General features: G+C 29.7%; 1 protein-coding gene across 2 annotated transcripts; it reads left to right on the top strand.

The window, feature by feature from the left end:
* Nucleotides 1–2,770: 2,770 nt before the first annotated feature.
* Nucleotides 2,771–5,914, top strand: LOC107031401 (ribulose bisphosphate carboxylase/oxygenase activase 1, chloroplastic). 2 transcript variants are annotated; one of them, XM_015232750.2, is made up of 6 exons: nt 2,771–2,924; nt 3,610–3,935; nt 4,075–4,180; nt 4,270–4,355; nt 4,944–5,416; nt 5,496–5,914. In XM_015232750.2, the coding sequence occupies exons 1-6, from the start codon at nt 2,886–2,888 to the stop codon at nt 5,783–5,785; spliced, it is 1,320 nt and encodes a 439-aa protein (XP_015088236.1). In that variant the 5' UTR covers nt 2,771–2,885; the 3' UTR covers nt 5,786–5,914. The 2 variants fall into 2 exon arrangements, with proteins under 2 accessions (XP_015088236.1, XP_015088235.1); XM_015232749.2 differs by having other exon boundaries at nt 2,772–2,930.
* Nucleotides 5,915–10,457: the final 4,543 nt, after the last annotated feature.

Here is a 10,457-nt window from a genome sequence, read left to right as displayed (position 1 = left end):
TCTCCGGTCTGCATAACTCTTCTGTCGACTTTGGGCTGTCAACAGTCTATACTGAATCATACGGACTTGCTCCATAGCATCTCTAAGCAAGTATGTATCCAAAGAGTCCATCTCCGCCGAATCAAACCAACCTATCGGAGACCTACACTGTCTTCCATACAATGCCTCAAATGGGGCCATTTGGATACTAGAGTGATAACTGTTATTATAGGCAAACTCCGCTAAGGGTAAATGTTGATCCCATCTAGCACCAAAATCGATCACACACGCTCGAAGCATATCTTCCAATACCTGAATGGTCCGCTCAGATTGACCATCTGTCTGAGGGTGAAATGCCGTACTCATATCTAACTGGGTACCCAGACCATGTTGTAATGCCTTCCAGAAATGAGAAGTAAATAGTGAACCCCGATCTGATATGATAGAAATCGGAACTCCATGTAGTCGCACAATCTGACTAATATAAAGCTCGGCTAACTTAAGTGTAAATTAAGGATTAGTTTTAATATTTTACTTGAGCTAAAATATTTAAATTAAATATCTTTCGAGCTTTGCCAAATCAATAGAATATGAGTTTGTAGTAGTTGGAATCGTAAATGTTGGGTTTTTCATGGCGAAAACAGATCGTAATAATCACGATTTGTATTATTTATCATAAAACATTCTTACAAAATGAATGAATTATCTTTTTTCACTATCTAAATATCCTTCATACAAAAAGTTTCACTAACCGTAATAATTATTTAATATGAAAAAATCCTCTTTTTTCCTACACTTTTAAAAGTGTATACGTATACTATATTTTAGAATTATAAAGGAGAACAAGCTAATTTACTAAGTGTACTCAATCAAGTGAGGTCTCAATTTTATTTTATTTTTAATATTCCTATTACTTTTAGAATATTTTGATAGTTTATATAACAATATATTCGAACGATAAAAAATTTAAAATTATAATCAATAAAAGTTTATCTAAGATATAAACATATATAGTATTATATAACGTACAATAATTTATATATGCATGTTCATGTGTTACAAATTATTACAAGAAATATTATAATGACAATTTAAAATAGTATACAAAAAAATGTTAGATTTCCATTATTATTTATTAAAATAATAATTAATTAGTGACCTACACTATAAAAGTCTCTAAAAGAAAAAATCAACAACTAACTGAATTTTGAAAGAATTTGCTTAGACTTTCTTTTACTTTTCAATAAAGTTTTTAAATAAAACTGAGAAATAGTACAATGACACTAAAGTCCAAAACGGAAAATGTTTCAAAAAGATTTTTAAAAAAAGATATTATTTGATTTTAATCTTTATTCTTCATATTTTAATGTTGTCCTTACCATTATCAATTATCAGTAAAAGCTTAAAATTTAAAATTAATTTTTTTTTCTTTACCTTTTATTTTATTGCTTCGTTTCTTCAGTTCATTTTAAATTAAATATGAACTCATTTTTGGTGTATTCATTTTTTCAAAAAAAAATTAACTATTTGGATGCTTTATAAATATTCTGACCGAATGAATGCCTCTGCATTTTTGTAACTAGCATTTATATCAGAAATAGCTAAATATATTGTTATTATTGAATTACTTATTTGATAATTTTTCTAACACTCATCAACATGAGTTGTGGTGTACTGGTGGAAATTTTTTTCAAATTTAACCAGAGCTCCAATTTAAACTCCAAACGCCTGGTGCGAAACCAAAAGAAAAAAAAATTAACACACTCTCTATCTCAAAAATGTTTTGTCCTAATTGTGTTCAATTTAAACTCAAAAATGTTTTGTCCTAATTGTGTCCAATTTAGACTCCAAACACCTGGTGCGAAACCAAAAAAAATAAAAAAATTAACACTCTCTATCTCAAAATATTTTGTCCTAATTGTGGACAATTAACGATAAATAATACATCATAATTCGTTGTAATCTGTGCATCATTTAAATCTCTTTCATTTATGATAATTTACACTAACTTTGACTTATTGAAATATTTTGAGCCTCTACCTCACCATAAGTTATGAGTTAGGCTAAGACCGTTTTATTAAAACAAATATAATAAAATCTTGTCCTTTTACCATGATTCGTTGTAATCTGTGCATATTTTAGATCTCTTTCGTTTATTATAATTTACACTAACTTTTAACTTATTGAAATATTTTGAGCCTCTACCTTATGGGACACCACATGGACAAATCATTGGTTAAAAAACATCCAAGTGTATGATTTTATCTTGCTGTAGCTATCAAGAGATTTTAATTGCAATTTTATGTCTTCATGGTAGACACTTCTGGAAGTTGGAATATAGCCATATATTGCCATCTCTTAACTTCCAGTAGATAGATGCTTCTGGAAGTTGGAATGTAGCTGTTTTGTCTTTCTTTTCCTTATTAGTAATATGATTAATTTTACTCTTTGGTTTTTATAACTGTTTATTATTTTATGTAGTTTGTTTGTGTTATTATTTTTGTTATAGTATTATAATCGATTAAATATTATTAATATATTTATTTTTCTATTGTTACACAAATAATTTAAATATTATCATTTTAAAGTTAAAATAGTTCTGAAAAATCTCATTCTTTTTGTTGTCACATTCTATCTAGTCCCCTAACAAAACAAAAAAAAAAAACTATTATAGCCAATTCAATTGTGTGGCCATTTGGAATTGGTAAGCCAAATCCACATAAATTTTCATACACACACTTTTAGCCATACATGTAACATCAACTTTCTGCTATAAAACTTAGCACTTCCCTTACTTTTTTTTCACCAAAACCAAGTGTTAAAATATTTTCTATACAAATTACAGACAGAGTAATTTTCAACTAAACTTTTATTTTTTGTGAATCTTTAGAGTTAGTCAAATACAAATGGCTACCTCCATCTCAACCATTGGAGCTGTCAACAAGGTAATGGTACTGTGTTTAACACTTGCTAATTGATCTTTTGGTGTGTATTAAAGAATGAGAAATAGGGATGGGAGTTAATATTTGTTACTTTGTACTACATTTTCTTGGTCAATGACATGAAATTGAAGTATTTTCAGTATTCTTTCACCTTTTTTCTGAACTTCAGAAAACACGTTTGACTATAAAATTCTGGAATTCAACTCATTTTCAATAAGTTGAAAAATAACAAAAAAAAGGCGTTACCACTCTAAAATAATCACAAATATCCAAAAACAACTTCAATTTTGTATTCATAACCTAAGGCAAATTTCCAACATTCAAATATCATTTTTACTTTGAAAACAAAAACTATTTTTTAAAAAATTTAAAACTGAATAATGGACGAACGCCCACCTATAACGGATGATTTAAGAATGTTTTTTTGTTAAGATTTGATCATAGGCAAGGGCGGAGTCGCAATGTAAGTCATGAGTTTAGTAGAACTCGATAATTTTTACTCAAACCTTATATTTGTGTTAAAAGAATTACTTAATATGTAACGATAACTTATTCAGAATCCACTGAGCAAAACAGATTATGGTTCAGAAACTTATAAACTAAAAATTCTAACTCTGACACTCTGATAGAAAATAGACTATAGATTGTGTGGCTATTACTAAGTAAACATCATTTATTTTTTTTGCAGTTGAGTTTGAACAACTCTGTTGTTGGAACTTCAGTTCCACCAACAGCCTTCTTTGGTAAAACCTTAAAGAAAGTGAACAACAAAGTTTCCAGCACAAACATCGCAAACAAGAACTTGAGGATTGTTGCTCAAGAAAAAGAAATTGATGAGAAGAAACAGACTGATGGGGACAGATGGAAGGGACTTGTTAACGATGTGTCCGATGATCAACAAGACATTGCAAGGGGTAAAGGTTTGGTTGATTCGCTTTTCCAGGCTCCAACGGGTACTGGTACTCACCACGCCATCATGAATTCCTATGAATACCTCAGCCAAGGTCTTCGCCAGTAAGTTGAACTGTGTGATCATCTTATCTAAAAGTTTATACTGCTGCCACAACTTGTATGATCATATTGTCTAAATGGTTAAGCTGTTAGAGAGAACGCACTTTTATTTACTTGATTATATGTTTTGACATTCGATTAGATATAACTTGGACAACAAGTTGGACGGATTCTACATCGCTCCTGCTTTCATGGACAAGCTTGTTGTTCACATCACCAAGAACTTCTTGACATTGCCCAACATCAAGGTTTGTTAAAGAGATGTTTGTTAAAAAATTCTGGCTTAAGTAGTGTTTGGTGTAAAAGAAGATTTGAACTTTGTTTATGTTTATTACAGGTTCCACTTATTTTGGGTGTTTGGGGAGGAAAAGGTCAAGGTAAATCATTCCAATGTGAGCTTGTCTTCAGAAAGATGGGAATCAAGTGAGTATTGCCTTAAATTACATACTATCTTTATTCGGGTTTTTTTTTTCGAGGAAATGGACTACAGTTACTTCTAAAACAATCTCTCTACCTACACGAGATAGGGATAAGGTCTCCATATATATAGTCTACCCTCTCCAGGCCTCACTTGTGGGATTTAATTTCACCGAGAATGTTGTTGCTGTATATAGACTAAACTTACTTTTGAAAGAACTTATCTACCTTCACGAGATAGGGGTTAAATCTGCATACAGTTTACCCTCTCTAGACCCCACTTGTAGGATTTCACTGAGAATGTTGTTGGTGTAAGTGGATTAAAGTCTTCCGTATCATCCTTTCTAGCTACCTCCACGAGGTAGGTGTAAGGTCTACGTATAGTCTACTCTCTCTAAACTCGACTTGTGGGATTTCGCTGTGAATGTTGTTGTTGTAAATAGACTAAAGTTACTTTAGAAACAACCTCTCTACCTTCACGAGCTAGAGGTAAGATTTGCATACAATCTTCCCTCTCCAGAACACACTTGTGGGATTTCAATGAGAATGTTGTTGTAAAAGTTACTTACAATGTTTGGTTTATTAAACTTGCAGCCCAATTATGATGAGTGCTGGAGAATTGGAAAGTGGAAATGCAGGAGAGCCAGCTAAATTGATCAGGCAAAGGTACAGAGAGGCCGCGGAAATCATCAGGAAGGGAAACATGTGTTGCCTCTTCATCAACGATCTTGATGCAGGAGCCGGTAGAATGGGTGGAACTACACAATACACTGTCAACAACCAAATGGTGAATGCTACCCTCATGAACATTGCTGATAACCCGACAAATGTCCAACTCCCCGGTATGTACAACAAGCAAGAGAATGCCAGGGTACCTATTATTGTCACTGGTAACGATTTCTCCACATTGTATGCACCTCTTATCCGTGATGGTCGTATGGAGAAATTCTACTGGGCACCAACAAGAGAAGACAGAATTGGTGTTTGCAAAGGTATTTTCAGGACTGATAAAGTTCCTGATGATGACATTGTCAAGATCGTCGATAGCTTCCCTGGACAATCTATTGGTAAGGACACTAATAATATTTAACTTTTGTTAAGATGAGATAATAATATCAATGATCATATCTGATGGATCTTAAACAGATTTCTTCGGTGCTCTGAGGGCGAGAGTATACGATGATGAAGTGAGGAAATGGATTGGAAGTACTGGAATTGAACAAATTGGCGAGAAACTTTTGAACTCAAGGGATGGACCACCAACATTTGAGCAACCAAAGATGACTATCGATAAGCTCCTCGAGTATGGTAACATGCTTGTTCAAGAGCAAGAGAATGTTAAGAGAGTTCAGTTAGCTGACAAGTACCTTAAAGAAGCTGCACTTGGTGATGCAAATGCTGATTCCATCAACAATGGATCCTTCTTTGCTAGCTAGACATTTTCGTCGATTTAATCAGTTCTGTTTTTTTGCATCATTTTTGTCATGATATTGTAATGATCTTCGTGATGATTGTAATGTGAATGTAAGTTTGATCTTATATCCGCGCGATATCAATTATGCAGACATATTGTGTGTGCAAATAGAGTGTATCCGCTACAGATATGATTCGTAAATAAGCAAACTATCACTATAAGTTGCAATGATTATCATAGTTAAAATAGTAATCACAATCCATACAATTTGACTCTCAAACAGGTTAGAGGGTTAAGCCACTAAAGCAAAGGCCTTAGGCTACAAACTTTTAGGTGCCCTAATTTTTTTTTTATATATTCGATATTTATATCGAATAATGCTAACAGAGACTCGATAATGGGCCAGCAGAACTTTCATCCTTCTCTACAACAAAAATAACTTTTAGCGGCAATAAATATTGACATTAATAAAAAGTGCTCAAGTCTTTTCCCGCATTAATTAAGTATCATTAGAATCGATGTCACTAAAGGCTATAGGGACATATACAAAGAGTGCTAATTATCGTTAAAAATATATATTTAATGACAATTAAAAATTATATATTTATCGCTGATGATTATTTTTAATGTAGTGATCGAGCTTAACGCAGTGATTGAGCTCAATGGGAGTTGGCCAAAAGCAGAGGACTTTTTTCCCCACTAGTGCTTCACTTTTCATAATTGTATCAACAAAACTATTAATTTATAGAATTTTCTGTTTTCTTTGAATCCAGAACATAATCCCAAAGCCAAAAAAAATAGAATAAAAGTTTGTAGTAACGTGTTAAAGAAAAGAATCAATGATGAAAAAATTGGAATTTTTTTTTATGCCAAGTTATGTGGTGATTATATTAATAGGCAAGTACATTATTATAATGTCATGTTTTTGTTTTTTAAGTTTGGCTCTTTTCAAACTATCCATTATTAAATAGCCAGGGATCCTTTGGTGACTTAGAGATAATTTATTTATGTATTACTTCTTATACATGTTTGATAATTATTTAAAAAATAAGTATTGGTATATAAAATAAATATGATGTTTGAATTGTAATTTAGAAATTAAGATAGTTATTTCTCTCTCTATTATCATTGATCTGTCATGTTTTACTTCACGAGAATCAATTTGATTAATTTTTAAAGTTAGATTAAAGTAGATTAATTTAATATTTAAAATTTGGATAATCGTAAATAATATCATAAATACTACAATTGTAATCATTCTCATATTAATATAATAAAAAAGAATACGTCTAAAATATTGATTAAAATCAATACAGTTTGGCTCTCGAGAAGTAAAACAAATAAAAAGAATGGAGAAATACAATGGTGTTATGAGTTTGTGTATTAATTTATGCGAGGTAAAAGATATGACGAAATTTCTATATTATTATTTTACTTCTTTCGTAAGAGCTCTTATCTTTTTGTTCCCTCGATGATTCGAACTTATAATTTAAGATTGAAAATAAAAGGTAATTATCATCTGTCCAGCTATCGCGTATTGATATAATATTATTTATACAAAATTTATATCTGGATAATTCAAATGAACCGTTATAGTGATGCTGAACCTAGGTAGCTTTTGATTAAAATATTTTTGCCATTTATAAAAAAAAACAAGGATTCTGCTTTGGACAAAGTAAAAATATTTGAGTAGTTTATTAGACTACTTTGCAATATCTATATTATTTTTTTCTTTTGGGGGTGCGTGTAATATGTATGTTATCCTTTTGCAATTGGTAATTGATTAATTTTTGGTGTATATTACCTGTAAAGTGATGTGCATACATGTAATTACTTAAATACCTATACAATATTGTGTTATACAGGGGCGGATTCACACATTAAGGTGTGTGGAATGTATGTATATTCGTTAATTAAAAAAAAATTATATGTATACATATATATATATCTATTTTGAGAAACTGATAGAAAGAAAATATAAAAAAAAGTGCACTCATAATGAATATCCAATGTTCTTGGTCTGTTGGTAGAAGTGAGGAAATATATAATATTCTATGTGAATTATGTTATATGGAATATATATTTATTTGTTTAATTTTATATAACTTTATATATATATACTTATATAAATTTAAAATTAAAAAAAGTTAATTATCAAATTAAATGACACAATTATTTGTTATGCGAAAACTTTCCAAGTAGTAAATAATTATTTTTGGAGAAAAATTGCAAAAGCATAGGGACGAAAAGACAGCATGATTATCAAGTTGGCACTTTTGGCCCTTTTAACAAGGGGGAAATAATATAATGAAAACACTGAATTTAACTGTTCTTTAAACAACAAACAGAAAATTTCGACAAAAAATAAAAATAAAAACAAGGATCGTCATATTGTTTATATAATATTTCTACTCCTTTCTAGGAAAATCACATTTGCCGGGCAAAAGGTATCAAATAAATGAGTTAATATGGATGAATCAAAATATGTGGTTATGTCATTAATTTGTTTAAAACTGGGAAACTTACATAAATATATTATAATAAAAAAATAATTATTTATAGCAATATATTTTTTTTTCACTTGACTATTTTTAATTCATTTATAATACAAGTTTAATACATATTACAAAGATAAATTTATTATTCAAATATAATACAAGTTTTAATATATTTATAATACAGTGTGATAATTTTTTACCAAAGAAACATAATATATTTTAAAAACAATCATAATTCAAATATATTGCATACATAATTCACTTGTAATGCATATTACAGATTTATCACAATATTGCTATAAATGGTAATAAACAAAAAGTATCGCTAAAATCAGTAATTATTTTTAAAAATGTATTTATTCATGTAATTTTTCTTTAAAGTTTAGGTGAGACGTACTTTTTTTTTTGAAAAATTGTATATAATGACAAACTAATAAATCAAATAATAATTGCTATAACCACCCTTTGATTTAATTGTGCCCCGTAATAAACTGTTTCCAGTCATATCTCTCCCTCAAACTCTCGCTCGCCACTCTCCTCTCTCACTCCATCTCTCGCTCGCTTCCTCACTTTTATACAAATATAAGTGTATAAAATCTGTTTTTATTTGTATAAAGCGAGAGGAAATTGTATAAATACATATATTTTTGTTCCCCTCTCTCCCAGATCTCGCTCGCCACTCTCCCTAATCTCGCTTGCCTCTCTCGCTTATACAAGCAGAAACGAAATGTATAAATTGTGTTTTTGTTTGTATAAAGTGAGAGAAAATTGTATATACACATGCAAATACATATATTTTGTCCTATACACTTATAATTATACAATAAAAATACTCCCCTGCCCAGTTTCTTTTGTCTTTCTCTCTTTCTTGTTTTATACAAATTCAAATTGTATATAATTTCTCTCTTTCTCGTTTTATACAATTCGATTCAATTATATATTCCCTGCCCAAATCTCTTTTGCCTTTCTCTCTTTCTCATTTTATACAAATTCAAATTGTATATAATCGTTCTATACACTTATTATTATATAATTTGTTTTATACAATTTCCTACCCGAGTCTCTTTCTCTTTCTCATTTTATACACTTCGTTTTATACAATTCGCTCAATTGCAAATGTATAGCGAATTATACATATATATGTTTGCTATGAAGCAGATAAATATGAATTTTATGTTTGTTATATGTGAAAGTTGTCTTTTTTTTATAGACTAATAGATATCAGCTCTAGTTTTATTTATAGTTTAGTATTATGCACTTCAACTTTGATGTTTTTAGCATCGAGATAACTTGAAACCATGAGATCAACTTTAAACTAGGGGTATGTGAACGATATTAGTTTTGGTTGTATCATGCAATATTGATAATTGAGTCAATAAGATTTTCATGATTCGATAATGGATTATCGATTATCAGTCGTTAATAATATAATTATTTAATTAATAAATTTTAACAAATACTCACACGATATTTTTTTTTAAAGTATTCCATATAAAATGTATCTAAAAGTAACAGTAGGATTTTAACTTTTTATGGGGTTATCAACAACTCATTAACAAAAGTAGCCAAAACAATAACCCAATAAATAGGATATTGAACCATTACAAAGTGAACAAATCAATAATGGTACTCGTTTGACATAGTATATTAGCAAAAATAATATATGTATTTTATTGTGTTTTGAGAAGTGTATTATTAATATCTAGAAATTTATAATGTTAGTTATGCAAAAAATTCGCATTAATATGATTAAATACTCACTTACCCCTCAAAAGTACTTGCGAAGGATATTTTTATACAATACATACTATTTTTAATACACGAAATCAAACAATGCATAAAAAATAATCTATACATAGCTAATACAAGTATAACTAATACATGTATTATTAATGCTTCCATTACTAATACACTCTATTGGGTATTATTTTTATACACTCTACCATAAAGTATACATATTTTTATTTTTACAAATGATAAATAAGTTATTTCCAAAGAACCCTGGATTCAATTCTATTATCGATTCGAATTATTGATCTGAGCTGAAATTTGCACAGCCTACTTTAATCTGAACTCATTGCAATATTTGAGAAAATTTTAGTGATTATTTTCCCTATTAAATATGCTTGATGTCCTAGGTTACACACACCATCAACCTATAGTGGTGTCATTGTCATAACAAACTAAAGTATATAT

This window comes from Solanum pennellii, chromosome 9 (genome assembly GCF_001406875.1).
Source record: "Solanum pennellii chromosome 9, SPENNV200".
NCBI classification, from domain to species: Eukaryota; Viridiplantae; Streptophyta; class Magnoliopsida; order Solanales; family Solanaceae; genus Solanum; species Solanum pennellii.
This window is presented reverse-complemented; position numbering and strand designations above follow the sequence as displayed.